This window comes from Oxyura jamaicensis, chromosome 1 (genome assembly GCF_011077185.1).
Source record: "Oxyura jamaicensis isolate SHBP4307 breed ruddy duck chromosome 1, BPBGC_Ojam_1.0, whole genome shotgun sequence".
NCBI classification, from domain to species: Eukaryota; Metazoa; Chordata; class Aves; order Anseriformes; family Anatidae; genus Oxyura; species Oxyura jamaicensis.
This window is the reverse complement of record NC_048893.1, coordinates 66,701,871-66,727,955: the sequence shown is the minus strand read 5'-3', so window position 1 is coordinate 66,727,955 and position 26,085 is coordinate 66,701,871. Positions and strand designations below refer to the sequence as shown.

At 38.0% G+C, this 26,085-nt stretch overlaps 1 protein-coding gene across 6 annotated transcripts in view; it reads right to left on the bottom strand.

The window, feature by feature from the left end:
• The window catches only part of PIK3C2G (phosphatidylinositol-4-phosphate 3-kinase catalytic subunit type 2 gamma), a 202,604-nt gene that overhangs the window by 155,077 nt on the left and 21,442 nt on the right, over positions 1 to 26,085 (bottom strand). For 5 of the 6 annotated variants that reach the window (XR_004746201.1, XM_035310106.1, XM_035310126.1 and 2 more), the window contains exons 6-10: positions 21,983 to 22,085; positions 17,881 to 17,951; positions 11,730 to 11,793; positions 6,854 to 6,979; positions 1,803 to 1,836 (exon numbers count right to left, since the gene is read on the bottom strand). Coding sequence is in view for 5 of the 6 variants with exons in the window: in XM_035310106.1 (XP_035165997.1) it covers positions 1,803 to 1,836; positions 6,854 to 6,979; positions 11,730 to 11,793; positions 17,881 to 17,951; positions 21,983 to 22,085 (398 nt within the window). In the remaining variant the exon portion in view is untranslated. The remainder of the gene's footprint in view (positions 1 to 1,802; positions 1,837 to 6,853; positions 6,980 to 11,729; positions 11,794 to 17,880; positions 17,952 to 21,982; positions 22,086 to 26,085) is intronic. The other variant, XM_035310116.1, reaches the window with a different exon arrangement.

The window sequence follows — 26,085 nt, the reverse complement described above, 5'->3', positions numbered from 1 at the left end:
GCATTGCTCTTTTACTTTTTTTTTTTTTTTTTTAAATCAGATATAACCTTAAGCACAGACTTTGATATGAGATCTAGACTTTTTTAACATGTTGGCCTAGCTTAAAATATTTTGCTGGCTTTTAGAAGTTTATTTACTAGGTCTAGATGTAATGCACATAGTGTGTTAATACATACATGAAATGTATATCAGTGCACGTAATTGAATTTTTGGTTACCCTGAAGAACTTTAAATGTAGTCTTTTACACAGAATTACTAATGGCCTGGCAAGTTCTGACTTGCAATTGGTAAGTTGCAGTTTCTAATATTACATTACCAAAAGGATCCTACAATTGTTATGAAATTTGGGCATGCCGAGAACAAACAGTAGTATAAGTATTCACAGTTAAAAGTTTTCTGGCATAAATAAATAGGTGCAGAAAAGTAGAGTCAAAAGCTGAGAGATTCCTTTACTTTTACTCAAGAAATCAGTTTTTCCTTGAGGAAGCTGCTGATTCAGTGAAGCCCAACCTAGGAAATATCTTTAAGTAGAGGAATGTTTTAAATCCTTTCCAGACAGGTTTTCTGGAACAGTGGGTGATTTCCAAGGTAGATGTTGATTAGTAACTATTAATTACTTTTTGTATTCAACCATTTTTTTCCATTAGTAGCATTTAAGGGATAAATGACTATATCCAAGGGAAAATAATCGTATAAAATCCTTACCATCCAGCTCCTCCCTTCTACACTTGCATGTTCTCCCCTGCCCCCCTAGCTGCTTAGCTTTCTTTGTCAGTTTACAAATATAATTGCTGTTTCTTTGTTTGCTATTCCTGAAATTGGATAATGGTGAAACAACAAGCCTGGCATTTGGAGTCCTTCATTTAAATCACATCTGCGTTTGAAATGCTGCTGCAGTCTTTGTGGTTGGTTCACCTCTTTACCTCTCTGGGCACATTGCAACAAGAGCAGCTAAAAGAGGGAAGGAGAAAAAATACATCTCGAACATGTTTTTCCTCAAAGAAAACAGACAGACTGACATTCTGCAGCACACCTTGTCTCATCCTGAAATTCAGATGGCTGCCCCTTTGAGAGCATCAGTGTAGTGCCCTTGTTACAGGTCCCAGGCAGCCACAATGGGGTAGGGCAGGACCTGAGCCCTGGAGGTGGCTCTCACCACAGGGAACCCAACACGGATACCCATGAGAGGCCAGATACCTGCTCATCCCTCAGCCTGGGAGCAGCTCTTTAGTAATGCTAACAGTACTGGGGCAGTGATGCTAAGTGGATTTTATCTGAGGGATTAAATAAGGTAGGGTCTATCATTTTGTCCATTACTGTTAATTAACCTACTTTTATGACAGTATATCTTCCCAGACAACACACTGTTTACACAATGAAAAATGACAAAGAACTAAAGCTTAAGGAAGGAGGATTGAAAATTACTAGAGCTGAGGAGAAAAGCCACACACAAAATTATTTTTTCAGGCTTTCAGGAAGTTCCTTATTTTCCCGTTTCTCTCTGTAAAAAGTCAGGATTAAGGAGAGCTACTAAAAATAACATTGTCATTGCTACTATGATCTCCACTAACTATATGTTCTTTCATCCTCATCCACCATATTTGAATCTCCAGATTAGTTTTGGGAAATGGTATGTTTCATTTATATTTTTGTATCACTTAAATTTTTATTTAGCATAATTACTGTGTAACTGAGTACATAAACATCTGCAATATGCCACCTAAAACAGTTCACTAATACAAATGAACAGCAAAACATGTATTTTCTGATGACATCTTGAATTTTTAAAAATAACACTTTACCTTTGTCTGGTGTTTCCCCACATTGAAGTGAATTCTAGAAAGACAAAACCCAAGGGAAAAAGTAATCAGTTACTTCAGAAAACAACAGATAGCAGGTAAAATGGTGTTAGGAACAGTACTCATGGAAAATAAAGTTGTTTGGGGTGAGAAAGGGGAATGTTGCTGTGGTATTGGTCAGGACTGGGATCCAGGGCCTACCTTCCCTCACTTGCCCCTGCTCCCTCTAGCAGCTCAGACAAGGTGCTCAGGATGGGATTTCTGGCAGTATTTAAGCATGTCAAAATACAAAGAAGCAATTAATCTGCATTTGAGGTGCATACACATCTTCAGCCTTTGCATTGGTTTAACAGAAATAAGAACCCCCTGTCCATTATTTTGCATATCTTGTGTTAAATACCACAATGCCTCAGCCTGCTCAGCCAGGTTCTTGGCCTCCTCTCTAAGCTGAGGAGCACCAGCTCTCTGCTCAGGCAGCCCATAGGCTGTATTCCTGCACCAGATCAGTAAAAATAGCTATGCTTTCAAAGGCCTTCAAGCAGACAGCTAACTAGAATTGACCAACAGGAAATACCAGGCACAGGGGATTTCCAGGGGTCATTTAGGCCCTGGGTGCCTAACCACGGCTCTTGATGCCTAACATCCAGGGCAGTACCTGGATTCTCGCTTCAGGTGCCCCAGTGCTGTGGATGGGAAGTACTGGGTACTTATGGCCCCTGAAAGGTCAGGTAAGTTATGTAGCCTGAAAAGAGTAGACTAATTTTAAGGATTTTTTTTTTATTATTATTATTTTTAAAGCTGCTCTACTAAATTCCCAAGTCCAATAGCTCCAGGCTCCAGGCATCTCAGACACTGGGCAAAAATAAATATTGCTACACTGAATGTAGTTTCCCCTCCACGTAGGAAAATCTGCTGGCACCACAAGAAGCTCAGCACCAAGCTGGCTTCAACTAAAAAGCTTCCCCTGCTGGCAGCTCACTCAGCCCTGTTTTTGTCTGGCTCTGACATCAGATTCATTTACCAAGGTGACATGTTACTGAGGTGTGACTCAGACAGAGAGTCTGTCAAGGTAATTTGGTGCTTCAGTATGCCCACGGCTTGCACTATAAACCCATGTCCTTGCAAGGTTTATTATCCTTTACAGTCATTAATCCCCCTGCAACAGGTTAAGGATGCTACATGTTAGTACACACGTATTCAGCAAGAGGCATCTTAAAAATGGCATTTCATGTGGATGTGACGTGGATGTGCAATGCTCAAAGTACATTATCCCTCAGGTACCCATCTTGGAGTTGTCAGCAGTTGTCTGGTAAATATGAGGAGAAGTCAAATGCTTACTTGAGGGGAGAAAAGCAACCTCTGGGTTGAGAAATATGTTTTCACAATCTTTATATGCAGCAAGACAAACGGGAATGGAGACCTTTGTTCAATTCTCTCAAATTTTGGAAAGTAAACAACCTTTTGGAACAACACTTATAATTTCAACATAGTGTAGCCCGTTTAACATACAGTGGATTAGTGCCTGTTCTGGCAGGATTTGATCTCATAGGAGTTTTTGTAAGCTGCTGTAAGAAAGGAAGAAAAAGGAGAGATGAAAAACATTAATTGTACAGCAGGCCCAGTATTTCCCCTGAATGGATTTTAAAATCCCAGGGTTAGGTTGGTTAGAGACCACATGAATCACCTTTATAAAGAGACACAGTCAGGTAAGAAGAAACTATCACTGTTGCCAGTTGCTTTTATAATCTCTTAGCCACACGGGAAGAATTCATGGTACTGGCAATGAGGAGGCAGTAAGGAGGCAATAAGTATAGTTTAATTAAACACATGTTTGAAGAAAGCTTTTTTTTTTTTTTTTTCCTCCCTTAAAATGACAAAGAGAAACACAGATTATTTATTTATTTATTTTTAAAGTAAGCAAGATTGACAGGATAGACAATATGGCAAGATTTAATCACTTGACCAGGACCCGTAACTATATTAAACACCCCTACACTTCAGTGTGATATTGACTTGAAAAGGGATTGGAGGAGTTGGTAATCCATCAAGCATCCAACCAGAGAGTACTAATTCTGGCAACATACCTTGATACGGAAAAGAGAGCTGGTCTATTTTCTTTGTATCAATATTTGTAAACATGAATAAAATCTGATTTTTTTTATATATACATATACACTATTCTATATATAATGTAGTTTTATATAATGTGTAATTTCTGTTTTCATAAAAATTGAGCTGCGTTTGAGTTACAGAACATGTAGAAATATACTTTACTGCCTTATGACATTTATACTTCTGTGGCTGCTGAGCAAGATGAGGCTCTTCATATAATCAGACCTGAACATTTTATAGATTACCAGTCTAATAGACTATCCTAGCACTTATTTCTCAGATGAATGAGACACATATAGCAGCAGCATTAGCCGGTGCAGGAGCAGCTCAACTCCCCTCCGTTTGTCTGAAGTCAGATGTTAGTCAGGTTTGCTTCACCAGGTAAGGGACTAAGGGGAGAGGGGTGTCAGTCAAGGTCATAGACAGCCTTTATAGGAAGGTTTTAAGGGACAGGCAAAAGTTCAACTAACAAAACCTGAAAGGAAATGTTAAAAAAAAACAAAGAACCTAACATCTTAAAACTGTATTTCTTTCAAAAAATAAAAAAGATTAGTAACAAGCTAGTCAGTATTCTTCAACAGAAGTGTGAAAACAAACAGCTTCTTATGGGAATATTAGGACAGTAAAGTATTTTAAGACTAGTGATAAAATATTCAATTTTAACATTCAAAAGAGTGTATTTAAGAACAGTATAATTTCTCTCACTACAGATGAGCAAACACAATCATTATCATCACCACCATCACTTAACATTTTTACTCTGGAAATTCCAGGCAGGACCAGCACTCTGCTATGCTGGAAAATGTACATATAGATAAAGAAAGGCATTCCTTTCTCTGAAGAGCTCATAACTGAAATAGATAGAAGACAGAAAAAGGAAAGAGTATTACTCCGTCTATATGAGGAAGTACATGGAAATTGGTTCAGTAGAACCTTGATATATTGGAGACAGTCTATATAGTAGAGCTGGAAATTCCCCAGCATTGGACACATGCTAGGGAATGAGCAAGGGCAAGCTTGAAACCCTTGGAGCAGGTTTTATTTTATTTTTATTTATTTTATACAACAGAATAGATCAGCTCATAATTCAATCATTTGCCTAAAAGTAACGATCAGTTCATCTCTAATATTAGAACAGTATTTTCATGACAGTGACTCAGAAGAGAAGCAGAAGCAAACATGATCAACAGAAACATTAAACTTGAGAAAGATGACCTGCACTCTTAGTTTTTTATCCCATCACCTTATTCTTCATGTCCCACCTGTCATGACAGGTGGGACAGGCAACACTAACTGGGCTACTAATTTGTCTCTTTGACCACTATATCTGTCTATTGGAATTCAGAAAGGATGGGACTGAAAATGGACTTAGGGATACTCAGTAAATATAAGCCAGTCATAAGAGGCAGAATATATGTTGAATTCACAGAGCTGACCTGAACACATGAAGAGAAAATATGCTAAAACAATTCCCATTCATTCCAAAAGCAACCTTTTAATAAATTAGTCCCAGTACTTTACTTCTGCTCTAATTCCTTCCTAAAGGAGACTATCTTCTGTTACTCCTTTCTATCTGTTTTATCCATCTCTTAAAGAATCTGGGTTGAGAAAATACTTTTCTCAAGGGGAAGATATTGATCTGCCTGACATCTCTGAGGACAAGCTGAAGTTTAACTGAAAAGCAGGCCTTGTTATTACTTTTATCTCATTCTCTACTGTATTTACCTTCTAATACACAAAACTGTCTCTTCTTAAATGGAGATACTCTCATTTCCATTTGAATCAATGGCACTCCAGGTAAAATGTGCACTGTCACAAACATGCTTATGCTGTTAATTAACCAGAATAGTGATTTCTAATAATTGACACTGCAGCAGACACAAAAAGATTTAGGATGCTACACAGACAAGATTTACAGTGAACCATGACCTAGAAATAAAGCAAGGGAGTACACTTAAGTGAATCAGCTGCTCAGCTCTGAGCAACATCATCAAAACAGTTCTTGCAGCTTGGTCCTTAACAATACTTACCAGCTTTTTATCTTGAGAAAACATTCAGTACTCTACCCTTCAGAGAGGAAGCACCCACATAACTAATTCTAGAAGGGCACAGCTGGTTCTGTCCAGGACCATACTCAGTATCTGCTCTGCGAGCTCTAGTGTCCCCTGTTACAGAAACATATAGCTTTACTTGCAACCCAGATCTGCAGTAAGCCAACACAGATACTCTAGAGTTTATTTGCTTGGGTGCTGTACTATACCTAAGCTGGAAGTTACTGCTCCACTCTACCCCCACCTCAACATATGAGAGGAATGAACAAAGGCGAAGAATGCATAGATTAAAGGTATTTTGTGAGCATCACTCAAGTCACTTCAACTCGCACACTGGTTTTTGGCGAGTCTTCTCACCTCTTAGTGAGAACCTTGCCCCTGTAAAATAATGAGCCAATGATGAGTTCAAATGGGTTTGAACCTGTCAAGTGCAAGAGCATATGAATGACAGGATAATTAATTTGCTGTATGTCACTCCTATGACATGAGAAAGGTTTTAAAATGAATTGTTAGCTTTCTCCAGTCTTACATATGGGACCTCAAACTTCCTATCAGGAATAATTAAATTCCTTTTATGTAGTTAAGCATGTTTAATTAACATTCATCGTTAACCCAGTTAACATTAGATAGCCCACTGTTTACTTTTCTGTCCCAGGTGTTAGACATCATGAGATGGAATAAAAATCAATAGAAAGAAAAGAAAGAAGGAAAAAAGAGAAAGAACAGCTTTGTTAGAAGGCAATGATCTGACAAAGCAAGCATCTTGTTAATTTGGCATGCACACCTATTCGAGCTCTACTTCCAAAGATAAAATAGGACATCAGCTTGTCAAGGCAGCCTTAAGAAGGCTTCAGTGTGTGTGTATATATAAATATATATATATATTTTTACCTGTGCTTTCACCAATGGCACTGCAAGGAGTTTCTTGACTGCATCAGTAATGTCTCTGGTTTCCACAAAGCAGAGGATACTGCAGATTGCTTTAGCAACTTCAATCACATTATCAACTTTATGCTGCTGATAACAAAGAATTTATTATTATTATTATTATTATTATTATTATTTTTTAATTTTTAATAGGCAAACATCATTAGTTTGGCTATGTCAAACTTGCTACTGATCAACAGTTTGCTAGGCATAGCTTTTTTTTTTTTTTTTTTTTTTCCCCAATTCTCTTCTACAAAATGTACCCCATTGAAAACTGTGACAAATTTGCTAAGACTGATCTTGAGGCAAAATGGAGGTTTATCTGAACTTCATGAGCGTAGAAGCATTGTAAGAAACTTCTTAGAAAATCTGAACCTAAATGATTCACAAACTTTCTGAGGTTTTTATCCTACTTTGAATTTATCCCCACTATTGTCTCCTACCCTTCCATCCTTCTCTGTGAGAGATGGCAGAGATCCATGTTCCTCCTAGAAATAGTGACTGTGTAGGAGGCTGCATAAACTGACACCTGTGGACTGAGTAGTTTTGTAACTTGCTTTTCTGCAGAGTATATATAAAGATCAAATTATTAAATCTTATTGATAATAAATTCATAAATCTTTACATATTAACATATTAAAATAAATCTCTACATGAATAATGTCAGATATGCATTGGGGAATTCAAGAAAAAAATCTGAATCCCAAAGGAAGGAAAAACTCTTCATAAGTATCAAGTACCCTATGTTCAGAAAAATAAATAAATAAATACAAATTTATGTGTTTACTACACAGTTATATGACTTCCTTAAACTTTAAAACATTCTCTGAAAAAGCAGAAGATCTTCCATAAGATACTCTCCATGTTTTCCTACTGATAAATGTTCCTTTCAGTCAGCTACAGCATGTCTATGTACTGATAAAGCCATTTCTCTAACTCATCCATTTAATGCCTTAAAAGGGGCATGAAACCAAACCAAGATGTAATTTCAGTTTTCAAGTTTAGGTTCTATATTCAGATAGTACTGAGAAGGTTAACACCTGTCATTAATACAAATAAATATAAAAATATATCGAGGTTACTAATTTAATATTTAACTGCCTTGAGCAGAACTAAAATACAAATTCATTACATAAATTATCATCCAATATTTGGTGGTCAGTATTTTTAAATATAAGTTGATTTTGTTTGTTTGTTTAATGAAAAATAAAAACAGCCACACCTTTTAATACTAGAGGCTCTAGAGAGAAAAAAGCTATGGCTGCCTGTGATCTCTTGAGAACTTTGGACCTTCATTTGGTCTGAAGCTGATTCACCCTTTTGGCAATTTACAAGGAGTGCACTTCTCCCTCCTGCATATTTATCTCCTATCACCTGGATTTTTAAATTGAGCTCTTGCAGGATTTCCCCTCTATGCTCACATACATTGCCAATAGAAGTAGGGGCCTTTACAAACGATAGCATCTATAACTATGACAAAACTAAAGCATTATAAAATATTATATGTGCTATATTATCATTATATATGAATTATATATTATATATGCTAGTCTACTATGCAGTTGAGTAAAAAATTATATATAGGTATATATATGCAATTACTATAGATATGGTAAATAAAATAAATACAATCTTTTTTTTTTTTTTTTTGTTCTCTGCATGTGGATATGGATTATTAGAAAAAGGGATTTTATATTGATACAGACAAATACATGCAGGGGCGATTTCTGAGAAGTAAATGAGCATTACATGAGCACAAGTGTAATCCTTGAGTAGGGCAATAGCTATACTGCTAGAGAGAAAGAAACACCCACATTACATATTTTTATATACACACAGATATGCTGTTTCTCAAGGAGAGCTGGGTGTCTTGAGGAACATCTCTATTTCTGTATAATATACTATTCAGTTTAGAGATCAATTAAAAAGTATTTAATGTTTTTGTAGAAGTTATTACACCGTATACCTTTTTTAAACAGCTACTTCTAAGAAGCAGATTATACATTGACAGTAAGCATATAAGAAAATTGTGTAGTACTAAATACTATGAATGACTTCTTTTGCACTCTCTTTTTAGATATTACCATGTACAATTTTTCGTTTTCCATATGTACATATATCATTTTTTTTTCCCCCCTGAAATGAGGGAAGGCAGAGATTCATTTATCTTACAAAAGTAAGAGACATTTTTTATAAATTTCCTGAAAGTCAACAAGATTTATAGTCAACATCTTATATATGTTTTTCCCCTCTACGTATGTAAATTCCAGCAGAACCTTTTAAGGATATTTTTGAGTTTAAGTTATTTATATGATAAAAAAAAAAAAGCTATGTCTGCAGTCCATGTTAAAAATTTTAAATGTTTTCTCTCTATGTTAGTAGTATAGTCTGAATAGATTTAAAAATAAAGTGGATGTCAGGCTATTAGGGCAACCAAGATGCTTAGTCGTCTGACTGGTCAGATTCAAGGAACACTACATTTAAACCCCAACGGCATCAATTTCCTCACCTGTGAAACATCCACCCATCTGGATATCAAATATCCTAAACATTTCATTTCTCAATTTTATAGAGGCTTTATCGATTGTGAAATATATATATTATATATATAATTGCCATTTATTGGTCATTGCTAAAATAAAATAGATGACAGTGGATTTGTCACAGAAGTCATGCATTGGTATCTCCATGGCTTTTTAAGGCATCCATGAATAAGCAGATTTGGAAGGAGGTAGATAAATAAGTTATTTATTTTTTATTTATTTTTTAACTGAGGATGTCAGGATCTGTCTGATTAAAACTGAATGCTTATGGAATTTCCATCTCAGCAAAGAACTTAAGCAGATGCATGTGTACTTCTGAGCAACTCCCACTGGCTTACCCACACTGAGTGTGGATTGTGTTTAAAAAGAAGTGTCCCATCTGATGCAGGTTCTGGTTTCAAAGTAATTATTGCAATCTGAATTTGGTATAAAGTGCAGTTAAAGATAACAATTTTAAACCTTCTTAAGTGGATCTACTCAGATTTTAGAGAGAGAAAAAAAAAGTAAACAAAGATTCAAAGTATGAGCCAAGGGTTCTCTTTTTTTATATTTATTTATTTTTAGTTTTAAACTGTATATTCATGGATATAACTTACTACATCACAGCTCAAAAATTTTTCAAGCCACTTATTAAAGCAAAGCAGTAACACTAGTTCTTATTACTGTTGATTTGAAAAAGGCCTATACATTACAATGCCTCTGATTGAAAACATCTGCATGGCGATTTGACCTATATCATTAACTTGCAGCTTTGTTCTCTTAACCAACTCACATAAACTTTATTTAGTGTCCTTGTGCAGACACCACCTTGAGAAAGAAAAAAAAAAAAACTGCAGAGAAATTTAGTTCTATAGTAAAATATGCATATTTGTTGCATAAAATGAATACTTGAAAAGTATTCTTTCTTCCCTTTACAGATAAATTAATGATCAAGTAATTGCCTAGTCAAGGTAAAAATCCTGAGCAAAACCAAATTCAACAGTGTTTGATTTTAAGTCTGAATAATATCTATATAGCACAGATTGCAAAGTATGGATTGTAATGTATCATTAATTTTGAGAGTATAGCTACCTTTAAATTTTGAATCCTTTTACTTTGGGCATTAGAACTTCAAGAGAAATGTGAGTAACTATACTGATGGGTCTACTTCAGTAAAGAAATATATATGCACATTTGAGCTTCGGGACCTTGATTTTTCCAGATGTCTAGGACTGTATCCCATTTTATATACTAAAAAGTCTCCTTTGAGAGACTGCTTACAGAAGCAAAGTTCAGTGAATGACTACACAATATCAAAACCTGGTATTTTCTTTATAATTAGGCACAGTTCAACAGCTTTTGAATTTTTATGCACTTTGCATAAACAGAAATGTAGAATACATTTACCTACGTACATTTATATTGATTTATATGTACATGTATTTGAGTATGTCTTTATGCATATGTGCCTTTTTGTGTATATGTATACACACATTCTTGTATGTAAATTTATATGTTTTCTGACTATTCAAAATAGCAACACCTGTGAATCAAGCATATCCAGAAATATTAAAAATTGGACTTTAGTACAGGTGATATTTCTGAATTGAAATAAAAATTTTAGGTTTTAACATATATATATTTTTTTTAAATCACACCTCAATGTAAGGAGTTAAAACTCATTTCTTTCCAGTTCAAACCCTTGAAATTCAATTAGTATAACAACCTGAAACTCAGATCAAGTAGATATTTGTTTTCTTCCAGGCTACCACTCAAATATGCATTTGTCCTTTAGGTTTAAATGCTGCCTAAAACATTAGTTAAAGCTAAGATTTCCTTCAAGGATGTAATATTCATCTGGCAGCCCACAATACTTTAGAAAAAGCCTTTATAAGTTTTTTTTGCTGCCTAAACCTAATTCTGTGAACATTCTCAAGTTTGAATATATATATTTATGTGCATATATATATATAACCTAAATATGTAGATACTTGCCTGTGAGTTTGCAAAATCAAGGTTTTGCAGGTACAAAATATATTATACCTCTACTAATTCCAAATATTATACTGTCAACCCATTGATACTGATTTTATTTACAGATTCCCTGATGCTTAGAAACAGTCACCTCTGATATTTTACCTTTGTAGCACATTCTTCTTAATCTCAAGTCTTGTTAATAGAATTTATACCCTTCCAAAGTCAGGTTGAGCAGCTTTAATTAAAAGTCCTCTGTAATTGCATTTGAGACAGAATAATAATTATATACCTTTCAAACTGAAGTTAATGCTTTTCTGGTATAACGGAGTGAGAACAAATACCTCATTTTGCAATAGATGCTCCACTTGATCTCTGTATTTCATAATAACTGAGACAAGGTTCAGTCTGGAAAATGGAAAAAATAAAAGAGAACAACATAAAATTAATAGCAATTGGATACAGAGAACATTTTTTTTCCCTCCCCATTCTATAAATCAAAAATAGTTTAATGACAGTGATTTTAACGTTGATATAAAATAAGGACAAATGCATAAGCAGATGCCTGTTAATCATGAGCTTGGTTCTCTGTGTCTCTTTGGTAGCCATTTGCCACAGAGTGTAGATGTAAAAGTCCTCTTTTACCTGTAGGATACAAGTTTCACAAGAGAAAGAACTGCCAAAGTGACTTGCTAGTTAAATGTCTATTTAACTCTAAATCCCATTTGTTTCTCCAAGGTTAAGCATGTGCTTAAACATTACCTTAAAGGATGGACTTAAGTACATGCTATGATGCCTTTTTTTCTCAAGCATTTCAGGCTGTAAAGCTGCAGAGAAACAGGAAAAACATCTGCAAAACATCTGGAAAAGCTCTACATTTCAAAAGCCCATACAAGACACAAGTATAAAAATGTGTATTGTAAAGAGGTGCATAATTGTTACAGATTTCATTAAACATTATTTGCTTACAGTTCTAAACTTTACACGCTCAAACTGTTTCAGCAATTGCCTTTTCCATACTATTACCACAGCTGTGAGTTGATTTCACATTGTCATTCAATGAAATCCTGAAAACTGGTTTAACTCATTGGGAGACACCTGCCACACTGTAGTCCCATACTTTTGTCAAACTACACAAGTTGCAACAAAGTCTGTGCAAGCAGACTGCTGTGCCTCAGCAAAGCTTCCTTAAATGTTGTGGGGTTATGAACAAGAAGAGCACAGGCCTTTCTACACTGAACTGCAGGACTGATGCTTCAGCTGTAAATCTTACCATTTAGAATCTTACAGATTCCAAATGCTCTCCATAACAGATAACCAGAGTCAGAGTTTTGCTTTTTAAGGAGTATTTGTGTCATTTTCTGTTTCCAATCATAATCACACTGTGTTTTAAGCACAGTGAAATTCTATTTGCCATTTAAAAAGGTGCCTATGGCTAAAGTTACTCCATAAAGGAATACACTTTCCTTTTACTTTGACAACTACCTCTGTAGGGTCAAGTCCTCAGAAAATGATAGGAAAACCTTAATTCCCACTTACACATACTTCCCAGCCTACTCACTGGTAACTGGATACCTTAAGACCTTGATGGTGCTAGATATACTAGTTAAAGTATACGTGTGCTTTTATGGAAAAGTGGAATCTTCAATTTACAGTCTTTCTTCATTGTTTTTTTGTTGTTGTTGTTGTTGTTGTTGTTGTTGTTGTTGTTGTTAAAATGTCACTTTCTCACTGGCACTTTTCCCCCTCCTGTATGTCCCACTGTCCCTTTCTTCTAGGGTTTACTCTCATTAGAAGGATTAGAGGATTAGAAGGAGCTTCCCCAGCATGTGGACTGGTAGCTGAAAGTCATCAAAGTATTTTGATTACTTCAGAGCAAGCAGAATATTGTTTATGGAGGAAGTGTGAGTCATTATGTACCTAAGCCGGGTTAGCAGCAAGCAGAGCTTAGGGTTGCAGCTATGGTCCAAAGTATAGGTTGTACAGTATGTCAGTAGATTTTCACCATATATCATATGCTAAGAGGAGGAAAGAGAAGGAAATTTCACTGAAATTATGACACAATAATAAAAATATCAGGTAGACCTTCCTTGTGGTAATACCAGAGTGCATTTCCCTGTAGATGCCTACTGTTCACCTCCTCCTACAGATGGCTTTGCCTTTGTGGCTTTTTATTTGGAATCTGCACTAGCCTTATCTAGCCAGGCAGTTTGAGCATTGAGAAGCTGCCTGGCAATTTCTCCTGTAAGCCTGTTAAATCATAGCTAATACAAGTTGTATATATAATACAAGTTGTATAATACAAGTTGTATAATACCATTACACAGCTCAACAGCTTACTAGCACGCTTAGCCTACTAACAAACTAAAAAAAAAAAAAAAAATTTTAAAAGTTTTTTTTCCACAAAGTGTTTTATCCCTAAAAATTTTTTAATAAAAAATATATGTATAAAATAACCATAATTTTACATTAAAAAAAAATAAATCATTTTTTCATTTTCCTGGCAGCAGTACCTACTGTGGGATGGCACTGGATTTCCTTTCTAAAAGACCACTGTGATGGTTTTGCTCGGGTGGACGACCAAGCTCCACCACAACCGCTCTCTCACTCCCCCTCCTCAAAGAGGAACAGGGAGAAAATACGATGAAAGGGGCTCAAGGGTTGAGATAAGGACGAGGAGATCGCGCAGTAATTATTGTGATGGGCAAAACAGACTCAGCATAGGGAGATAGTAAGATTTATTGCCTATTACAAACGAGCTAGAGAAGTGAGAAACAAAGGAAAGAACCAAAAGCACCTTCCCCCCCCATCCACCCTCTTCCACCTCCTCCCCCCGAGCGGCGCAGAGGAACGGGGGAATGGGGGCTATGGTCAGTCTATAGAAATTCTTCTCTGCCGCTCCTTCTTAGTCACTCTCGTCCCCTGTGCTGTGGGGTCCCACCCACGGGATGCAGTCCTTGCTGAACTGATCCAGCGTGGGCTTCCCACAGGCAGTAGCTCTCCAAAAACTGCTCCAGATATGGGTCCGTACCACGGGGTCCATCCCTCGGGAGCAAACTGCTCCAACCTGGGTCCCCCACGGGCAGCAGCTCCTGCCAGGTCACCTGCTCCTGCGTGGACTCCTCTCCACGGGCTGCAGGTCCGGCCCGGAATCTGCTCCGGCAGGGGTCTTCCACAGGCCGCAGTCTCCGTCGGTGCAGGGCCACCTGCTCCACCGTGGTCTCCTCCACGGGCTGCAGCGTGGAACCCTGCTCCACCATGGTACTCCATGGGCTGCAGGGGGACAGCCTGCTTCACCATGGTCCTCACCACAGGCCGCAGGGGCCTTCTGCTCCGGTGCCTGGAGCACCTCTCCCCCTCCTTCTTCACTGACCTTGGCGCCTGCAAGACTGTTCCTCACTCCTCTCACTCTCCCAGCTGCTGTGTGGTGCAGCGTTTTTTTTTTTTTTTTTTCCTGTCTTAAATATGCTCTCACAGAGGCGCAAGCAACATCACTTATTGGCTCAGCTCTGGTCGGCAGTGGGGCCCTTACCAAACATGGGGCAGCTTCTAGATCCTTCTCACAGAAGCCACCCCTATGGCCCCCTACTACCAAAACCTTGCCACATAAACCCACTACAACCACTTATAACCATGCTGCCTAGCTGAATTTTGCCTCAATGCATGGATCAGACTAGCCATCATGTTATAGTTACAGGCACCTCAATGTTGGTGATTATGGGGAAAATTAAGTTCTGGTACAGTGGACTGTAGTTCCGCTGATGCACTCACAATTTACATTGTGTTTAATTTTCAAGCTATGAAAATCAGGGAGTGAAGCAAAGTAGGGGCTGCTGTTGTTATTTGTTCACATTTGCCTGTGAGAGCAAATCTGATGATTAAAAAAAGTAAGGTTCCAGTTCATTCTTTTTTTCTTCTCTGCCAAGTTCTGTACCTGGGGAGGAAGAGTTCCATGCATCAATATATGCTGGGAGCGGACTGTCCAGAAAGCAGCTTTGCAGAAAAGGACCTTGGGGTCCTCATGGACATCACTGAGCTGAACGTGATTCAGTAATATGTCCTTGCAGGGGAAAATAAATAAATAAATAAAATCTAATTAGTATCCTGGGCTGCATTAGGCAAAGACAGCAGGTGGAGGAAAGTGATCTTTCCCCTCTGTTCAGCACTGGTGAGGCCACAATGGGAGTACCACATCCAGTTCTGGGCTCCCCAGTATAAGAGAGAGGTGGACATACTGGAGAGATTTCAATAAAGGGCCCCAAAGATGTTCAAGGGACAGGAGCATTTCTCATGTGAAGAAAGGTGTAAAGAGCTGGGACTGTTTAATCTAGAAGAAAGGAGATTTCATCAATGCATGTAAATACCCAAAATGAGGGTGCAAAAAGGTGAATGCAGCCTCTTTTCAGCAGTACCCAGTGAGAGGACAAGAGGCAATGGACACAAACTGGAACAGAAGAGGTACCACCTGAACACAAAGAAACCCTGTTGCATTGTGAGGGTGACAGCATTGGCACACGTTGACCAGCAAGCCTGTGGAACCTCCATCCTTGGAGATACACAGAAACAGTCTGGACACAGTCCTGGGTAACCTGGACTGTGCCCAGACATCACTTCATTAGATCTTATAGAAAGAAATGCCTATTCTTGACCATTTTGAATGTGCTACTTTCACTTCATGTTCCTGTATTCTTGCATTGGAAGGTGCAGTAAATGATCCTGTCCTATGCACATTTTCTGTGCTCCTCAATTTCATATATACTTCACATCTTAAAAAATACCTATCTTTCATCCCTTTCTCTGGATAAAGAGATCAGGATTTTTTATGTCTTTATAATAATATTGTCACTTATTTGTTTCTCATATGGAAGGCATTTCATACCTCTTAGAATCCTTACTGCCTTTCCCTTCACTTTTTAAAGTTCTCCTACATCATACTTGAAATGGAAGAATCAGAGCTGCCAGCTGCATTCAAGGTAAATACCCTACGTTGATCCTGTGACATAATGTTGTGTTTGTATTGTATTTGTTTTTGTCGTTCTTGTTTTTATTCCTTTTATAATTCCCAACATTTGTTTTTGTCTTATTTGCAACCACTGTGCACCAAACTGACATTCAGAACTATTTATTATAAACCCAACTACTCATTCCTGGTGGTAAAATTCAACTTGGAGCCTATGATTTCATACATGAATTTAAGACTCTTTCCTCCCATCTACATTTATCATCTCAAAATTTCATCTGCCATTTTATCACATGGTTGACTTAATACTGTAAAATCCTTCTACAGATCATCACAAGCAGTTGTTGTGCACATTATGGTCAGCAAACTTTTGTCACTTAGCTATTACCTCCCTCTCCCCCCCCCCCCCCCCTTTTTTTTTCAGATGAGTTAGAAATGTAGTTTACAGCACAGGGGCTGACTGCAGATCCTTCTGGGTCACCACTGCTGGAAAATTATTTTTCCCCACCCATGAACAACCCATGGGAAAAGCAGAAAAGAACAATCTAACACAGCTCATGCTTCTACTTCTTCAGGTTGAAGAAAGTATTTATTGCCCATGCTATCAGTTATTCATTGCCCTACAGCACTAGAGGAAATCTTTCTTGAGGATTTCTGCAACTCAACATCTTTTATCACATATCCCTTCTGAAGACTCTCCTTGCAATGAAAATGGCCACACAATTTACATCACAAGAAATAAAACAGTAAGTGGTCCATATATAGACTGTATGATTAGTTTGATCTCTCTACAGCAAGGACCAGAATGGAAATTTGAGCCATGCTCCTAGGAAACCAGATGAGTCCTCAATAAGCACCAGACATTTTCCTTGAACAACTCACAACCTCTCTGTTTCTCCTCCATCTGCTAAATGACAGGTGTGGCATTTAGCTTCCTTGGCAAAGTACTTTATGACATGTTGATGAAAAACATTACAAAAAGCATTAAACAGCACTTCTTTCTAAGTGCTTGAAATGGAACATAATGAAAGTTGAATGAGAAATCTATCTTATTTACTGCTTATCCATGGCAGGTTAGAGTTAGAGTCAGACACACTTTGTGTACTAAGTTAAAAATCTGTCATAAATAGCCCCAATAAAAAATAAAACAAAATTTGACTGAACTGTAAAACTACAAGCATGACAAGTAAATTATTATTTTTACAGTATTTACTCTTAAACATTCTCTCTGTCAGAGCAACACGCACTTGATTATTATGGTTTCTTTAATCCTGAGAAACTTCGAGAAACATGAAACCTCTAATGAAACCTTCAACAACATGAAATGGTGAGAGCTGGGTTGATCTATATAAAATTACAGATTTTTGCAAAGCAACCAATAAGGTCTGAAAAGAGAAGTCTTAAAACACCATATCAATTTTCTTTCCCTTTCATATCATTCCTGTCCCCAGCAGGTCTAGGAATTGTCTTCAGGAGGCTCACTACCAATACAAACAATTACAAATAGAAATACTATTAAATACCAGTGTTCTTACCGAGTCAGTCTCCAAGCACAAGTATATCCTAACAGCTGATTCACACTGAACCGTCTTTGGTCATCCTCATGCTGTAGAAAAGAAGCATATAATGAAGTATAGTATTATGACAGGAAGGATGTATGTTAGACATATTTGCTTGGTATTTTCCAAAGTCAACCTGTTGTTTCAGGAACTCCTTCCTTACAGGATGCATTGGTCTTTCAGGAGATTTTATTTGGTAGCTCTCGGATATTACACATGCTTGTACTATATGGCCAAACCAGATTGTCACACTACTTCCTTCTAGCTGCATATTAAATAAAAAAAAAAAAAAAAAAAAAAAGACTACAGTAAGGCCTCAGCAAACCCTGCCTCTGCTTTCTCCTTACAGATAACAGAAGACATCATTTTGCAATGCCAATGTACACCAGTCACGAAGCAGAAATCAGTTTACATCCACAACCTCTCTGCTGCTCATTTTTCGGAGAGAACCGAATGGAGAACATCTGTTCTATCCTTTGCAACCTCTCTGAAGAGACTTCTCTCACTGAAGGGTCACAGAGATGATCACGAAACTAAAGCATTTTTGTTATGAAGAGAGACTGAGCTGGGATTGTTCAGCCTGCAGAAAGGAAAGCTCAGGAGGCATATTATCAATGTGTACAGTTATCTGATGGGAGGAAATGAAGGCAAGCCAGACTCTTCTCAGTAATGCTCACTGACAGGACAGGAGGCAATGGGCACAAATTCAAACACATGAAATGCCATCTTAACACAAGAAATAAATAACGGAAGTATGGTCAAACACTGGAAGAGGTTGCCTTGCGAGGTTGTGGAGTAGGTCTGAATATCTGCTGAGATATTCAGCACCTGACCAGACACCCTCCTGGGGAACACATGCTATCTGGGAGCCCTGCCTGAGCATGGGGATTATACTACATGATCCCAAGAGGTCCCTTCCAGCCTAAACAATTCTGTGAATTTGCCTTGCCACATTCTGCTGAACAAACCTGTTTCTCTTCAGATATGCTCTCTCTTCCAGCTCCACAGATCTGTTGTCAGTGTATCAGGCGACTACCGTGTACTGAAAAACCCGCCCTTTCTTTGACTTGTGGTTGAGCCCAGATCCCTGTAACCCACAGGGGAAAGTTACTGAGAAGCTTATGACAAGCATGACCCCATATTCACTGGTCTTGGATTACAAGAGGAATAATAGTTATGAACAAATATAACTTTGGGAGGGGTGAGGGAGAAAAGAATTATATAAGAAAACAGAAACAGCTTATAGACATCTAGTGGTGAAAAGCTTAATATGAATAAATTCACATAAATTCTGCTTTAAATTGCTATGTAGATATTTAGTAATAGTACCATTTAAATAGCATGATCTAAGCTAGATATTTTACAGATGTGCTGCAAAGAATTTCCATCTGGAGTGTTACTATCTGTTTTATCAAATAGTAGCAATAAGTTGAAGATGAATTAGACATATGAAGAAGGGGGTGAAGGTAAGAAATACATTCTCATGTATTAAACCTCAAATGTATGCACTTGGACCTAAGCTCTAAGCTGCACTTTGTCTTGGTATTTGATCATATGCAAACACCTGTGTTGCTGATCTCAGTGTATTAATGTGAAAGAGTTAAATTATTACAGAGGAGAAGACAGGGCAAGTATCTGGGTGTTAGGGAACAGGATGCATCTGGGAATAGACAGTCTCTCAGCTGATTTCAGAATCTACCTCTGAACCCCACAGAGATGTTCCTACAAATATGATTACAAGACATGCAAAAATAGCTTATGTGTACCATCTTCCTGAGTGCAGCACTAATTGCAGTATGCAGGGCTCTGGCCTAGTAATTGCACTTCTTGCTCACTACTCAAAACTGTCTTTTGCCCTTACCTACACAGAGGTTTGGAGGCTCTGATATCTGATAGCTATTATGCCACTTAAATGCATGTTAGAGGACTGGTGTAACATGTTGGGCCTTGAGAATACTCCGTAGTGCTACCTTCCTATTCCAGGAAAGAACTCCAAATACTCAGTTGTTGCATTCTCTAACGTGATTTGGATTTGCTACTTCTACACAGAGCAATAGGCAATCATATGCATCTTGACTCTCAGGAGATAATACTCCATATTTTTTAAAAAAAGTCTTGTTATTCTGATATGAGATGGGCAGTGTTCATATTCAGCAAAATTTACTCTGCATTTTTATAATGTCACTGCATGCTTATCGATCACACTGTCACCTTTGGAGATCTTACAGAAAGCACAGCACATTTGAACTGAGTGATCATAGGGATGAGGCTGGAGATACTGAACAAGACTGAGAAATAACAAACTTCCTCCTTGCTCTCATACATTGCAAAGACTAGAGGACAGGGAGGGATGAGCCTGGAAAAAAATATAACACAGAGTGAACAGAGGGAGCCCTGAGGCTCAAAGAGAAAGCAGATACATGATTGATTTGAGCCAGAAGCTTTAGGGGATCTAATGGTCTGTAGCAAAAAGATGAGTGTAATGTGAATTATTTAGCACCTAAATACATATGGGAGATTATTATATAGAAGGGCTGTCAAGTTATGAATATGTTTCTGTGATATTAGTTAAACTACAATGTTAATGGAGATTTCTATAAAGTAACATAAAGTTCAAAATTCTGAAGGATCCTGCAGATCACAGGTCAAATTCTCCCCAAGAGTAAGCACAGATTAACTCACAAAATTAAACAGTAGTTGCAGATATACATAACTGTCTGAGATAGATCAGGAAAGATTTATTGCATTTTAAAAGTCTCAAAGTTTATGCCTTTAAAGAAAACACATTACCTTCCCATATTTTTATATTAATTCTGAGGGAGAAAATATATATTTTTTTAAATTGCCTCTAAACCTGTGACATTCAAATACATTTTACAAGCACCAGAGCTGCAAGCTCCAAAGAAAAACAATAATAAAAACAGAACTGAATTTGTGAGCTCAGCGTAGACTACATCAGGTGCTGGAATTTGGTGTGGTAGAGCAGTTCTTTGTACATCCAGAGAAATCTACAAGGTTGGGTCCAGAGCAAAAGGAAATACTGTAACCTTCAGTGCACCATAGGACGTGTCTGTTGGGTTTTATCTTGTCCTGACAGATCTGCTGCTCGTGCCCCAGAAGAACACAAGCAGAACCTTTCCTTTCTGATATGAGTGCTCTGTCACAGGCATGCTCTGGAGCTGGAGGAAAACTTTGGGTCTATGACTTATGCCAGCTCAAGAGCTGTTCATGTTTGCTATTATTAGTAGCCTGAAGAAATGTGTCACCTGACCCATATTTAGACAGACCTAGTTTGCTAGCATACCTATGCAAAGAAGGCATCTGTGAAGAGCATCAACACACTGCCAGTGAACACTGCCCAGAACATCAAAGTTTCTGCTCTACTGCAAACATTGTGTTATAGGTAATGCAAGGTGGTCCACTCGGAATAAAGCTCACATTTATTACCATAGGTCAATGTTATTAAAGCTCAGTAATCTGTTGGAAAGGTTACTTAATATCAAATAATCTGAACAGAAATTTATCTGAATTTAAGCTGATGAAAAATATTTTCTCTAAGGATGTATGAATGTGTATAAACACACACAGATGTTCTTAGGCATCTCTCACATGCACAAACACAATGAGATTCTGGCTTTTATCAGCCTGCCTTGGTTTTCAGTGATAGTGACCAAAATACAGATATGATTCACTTCAGACAATACTTTGAGTGGTTTTCCCCTAGTTTTATTTATATATAGAAAGTCCAATAAAAACAACAACAAAAAAACAACACTTCATTGACAAACTGAAATCATTAGCAACATTATAGTCTAATAAAAATGATTTTTTATATACAGGTGGCCTTTCATCTTTTTCAGTTTTGTGTTCTCTACAGTGAGATACTAGGTATAAGCACAGGAGCAAAGCAGAGAGATTTCCCTGTATGTTTCAACTAGAGTTCAGCAATAACATATGCGTACTCAGGAAAGCAAATAACCTCTTTGATTATCACTGCAGGTTGCTACATAAAAGGATTGGTGGAATTTTATTCCTTCAGACATGCTGAAAGAAAGTGGAAGAAAAAATGAAGACATACCGTTCGAGCCAAACTTTGTTTCAAATTTGTGGTGACGTGTAGCTGAAGTTGAATGCAGGTGGTTGACTTGCGAAGACTCTCATGGCTGCCCAAAGTACAACTACTACAAATTGGGAAGAAAAACAAATGGTTATCTTTACATATCTTTTTTTTTGTTTTTGTTTTTGTTTTTTCCTACCTCTCTCCTTCTCCTAAAAGCACTTGTGGAATAAATTATCAGTGCAAATCAGATTGAATGACATAAAACCAGAGCTTGGTATCTACATCTGTGCAAACTGATGGGGTTTGGTCCTGGTTTGTTTTACTTAAACAATTTAAGAATCATTGCTTGGTTGCACCTTTGACCGTTAAGTTCTGTAACAGAACAGCAATGAAACAGAGAAACAAACTGTATGTGCTCCCAAATCTTGAGACTGTTGATGTATTCTTCAATCCCAAATTAGTGCAGGTATACAAAGTATGGATGCATCACTGCAGGATGACTTGCAGCTTTTGATACTCACGCTGAAAATCAAATATTAACCGTAAGATTGAAAATCATATACATTAAGACAGCTGCCCCTTGATTCTCAAAGAAATCAAAGTTTTCACCCTGTGAAACTCACATAAAGATGGTTAAAGAACCTGTGAGTCAGTCTTCCACTGCCTCAAATCACATGCCAGCTGAAGTCAAACACAGACCTCTACTCACTCAGCTGGAGTGGTTCCTACAAACTACTCTGCTGGTCAAGGATGCACTAGCTCCCCATGACAGGGGAGTTCCTTATTCTTATCTGCCTCTTCAGAGCAGCTTCTAACCCACTTACAACTGAGAAGTTGCCAAGAGTGATAATACAGCTTTATTTTACCACTCAAAATTTCTTGGATGAAAAATCGTTTCAAACTTTACCATCCTTTTCTTGTTTTAATCAGGTGGAATAATGCAAACATAATTTCAGAGTTAAGGGAAACATATTTTTACATTAAGAAAAAAAATCCTTTGGAATTAATGTCTGTGAAAAATGACACTGATTTTTGCAAAGGCAAGTTCATCTCCAAAACAAGCTAACTTAGTGCATGTTCAATTAGATTCATCTTGCTTCTTTCAACTCTCCAGACACAAGAGTGCCAAAAGGGATGTTCCATATTTATACAGACTTAAAGAATGGCAAGTTGTTTCAGAACTCCCTGGGCTGTGAAGGAAAGAAAGAGGATTCACTTCAAATGCTGTGGAAAACTCAGAATTCAGATGTAAACTGTATTTATTTCCACCCAAAGAGGTCTTTTGGTGGAATGCCTGAATGTCATGGTTTTGGCAGGGGTAAAGTTAATTTTCTTCATAGAGGCTTCTATGATGCTGTGTTTTGGATTTATGATGAAAATAATGGGGGGATAACACACTGATGTTTTAGTTGTTGCAGAGCATGGCTCACACAGACTTTTCTGTGTCTCCTGCTGCCCTGCCAGCAGGGAGGCTGGGGGTGCACCAGAGGCTGGCAGGTGACCAGGCTGACCAGAGGGACATCCCATACTATACAGTGCTCAGCAAGAAAAGCCAGGGTAAAGAATGAAGAAGGTAGAGATGTTCAGAGTAATGGCATTTGTCTTCCCCATGAAATGTTCCAGTTGATGAGCCCTACTTTCCAGGAAATGTCTGCCTGCCCATGGGAAGCAATGAATAAGTTCCTTGCTTTGCTTGCACACATGGGTTTTGCTTTACACAGTAAGCTGCCTTTGTCTCTACCCATGAGTTCTTGCACTTTTACATTTCTGATGCTCTCCCCCATCCTACCTGGGGAGATCAAATGAGTGGCTGTGTGGGGCTTAGCTGCCTGCTGGGGTTAAACCACAATGCTGAATAAAATTGTCTAGATTTACTTCCCCAAAACCACCCCTGGTCCTATGAATGACTTAGAGGCAGGACTTGCATCTCACACAGCAGCAGAATTCCCTAGAAAAAATGAATAGTTAAACTTAAATAAATATGCTGTACATAATTGCCACTCAGTACAATTACAGGAAATTCATATATCTCGTAAATGTTCTGCACCTACCCTATGCCATAGGTAAGTAAAATACATACTTCCCATTAGAGATCACATAAGGGTAAATGTGGGATTTATTTATTTATTAAACAGACATTAAAGGTTACAAAGGACAAACCCATTTCAATCCTACAGGACAAATATCTAGAAGCAATGTCCTTTGATTGTGCTTCCATACATTTGCAAAATTGCTTGTTAAGGACAAAGTTCTTAACATAAGTGAGAGATAAAGAGTTAACATCAACACAATCAAATACTTGTAACTGTTGGAAAGTGTCTCACTAATATGCCTCAACCCTTCTCAAATTCCTTTACAAGCAGAAGCCCAAGTGACCAATTCATATTTCCTGGGACTACACCAATATAAAGGTTCTTTTTTGTCACTCCTCAGCTCACATTTGCGTTGTGTCTACCCACTTTTATTTATTTTTTTTGTGTCTTCTTTCATTCTTCATTTCATCAAATCAAGTCTAACAAGCTAACTGCAATAATGAATTTTTCTGTGATATTTGCATCCTTTAGAACTGCCTCACACCTCACTTTTTTTTTTTTTTAAAAAAAAAAGACTTTTACTGCTATTTACCTATTATTTCTGCTCTTTCCCATTTTGACCTGCCTTAGGACATAGACACACATCTGTGAGACCTTACCCACTTTTCCACCAATTTCTCCAGCATGTTTATTTCCCCTGTAATGCCTACTTTACACCAAGTCAATGCTAGAAATGGGAATAGCTATATCAATTTACACTAACAGAACACTCCTTTGTGGTCATAATTTTATACAAGAGATGTACAAAACCCATCTTTTACCAGTGTAATTATTCCACATCATCATGCTTCCAGGCAAAAATAGCTACATCAACTGAGGTTTAATTTTGTGGCTATAATTACACTTACAGTAGTGGCTTGTGTTAGTTCTGCTGTATCAGGCAGATAATATACATCACCAAATCCTTTATTGACATAGCAACGCTGCATGAATCACTTAGTCAGAGGTACTGGCTGTACAGTTGATTTCATGACTGGGTTTTATTTGCACAAATATAAACAGATTTTTTTTGATAAATATTGTGACACAGCAGACTAGACAAAATGAATTAATGCCACCATAAAATGGTGTGGAACCTGTCCTAGACAAAGAAATACAAGAAATAGATGAGCAGCTTTGTCATGAATTGACATGTGGGAAAGGAATTCGCAGGTGGCTTTGCCCTGCTTCCCACGTCCTTGTATTAGAGATAATGAGGAAACAAGCTAGAGACAAGTGCATGGAGAAGCTAGACCAATTATAAGTTGTTATCGGCGCATGCTGTAGTTAGTTGCCTATATATATACTCTGTGAGAACCTGCAATAAAGGAGGACGATTATACTCGCATCGAGGTTGCATCGTTACTCCGGTCCATTTCCCTTTCCAACAACATCTGGTAGCAGAGGATGGTTACGCACCAGACAGTCCAGCGCGACTAAGTCTCTGAGACTGCGGTAAGCAGCTAGAGGAGGAGGGACTGGGAAAATAAACGGCTGAGAGGGTGCCGCTTGGCAGACACGGGTCAGGGTCACTCCCTACCTCTCAGGGGAAGCACAGCCATGGAACTGGAGGCTGCTGCATTGTTGCTCGCTGGAATACTCTCTAAGAGAGGTATCGAGACAACGGGAAGATAAACGACTGAGAGGGTGCTGCTTGGCAGACACGGGTCAGGGTCGCTCCCTACCTCTCAGGGGAAGCACAGCCATGGAAGTGGAGGCTGCTGCACTGTTGCTCGCTGGAATCCTCTCTAAGAGAGGTAGCGAGACAACGGGTAAGAAACTGATCAAATTGATCAAGTTGGGACAACGATGGGGACATTTTAGAGAGACTCCCTTGCTGTTCCCTGTTACGGAATGGCGGGAGTTCGGGAATACCATGTGGGAAAGGACTATAAGAGGGGATTCAAAAGATGAAAAGGAGGTGAAAACTGTCCGTGAGTTGTGATGAACGGTATTAGAGACATTAAAGGCTATGGAGGCGGAGAAGGAGGTTGCCTGCGCCGCGGCCCAGATGTCAACACTAGGAGCGGCAGCCCTTGCAGAACTGTT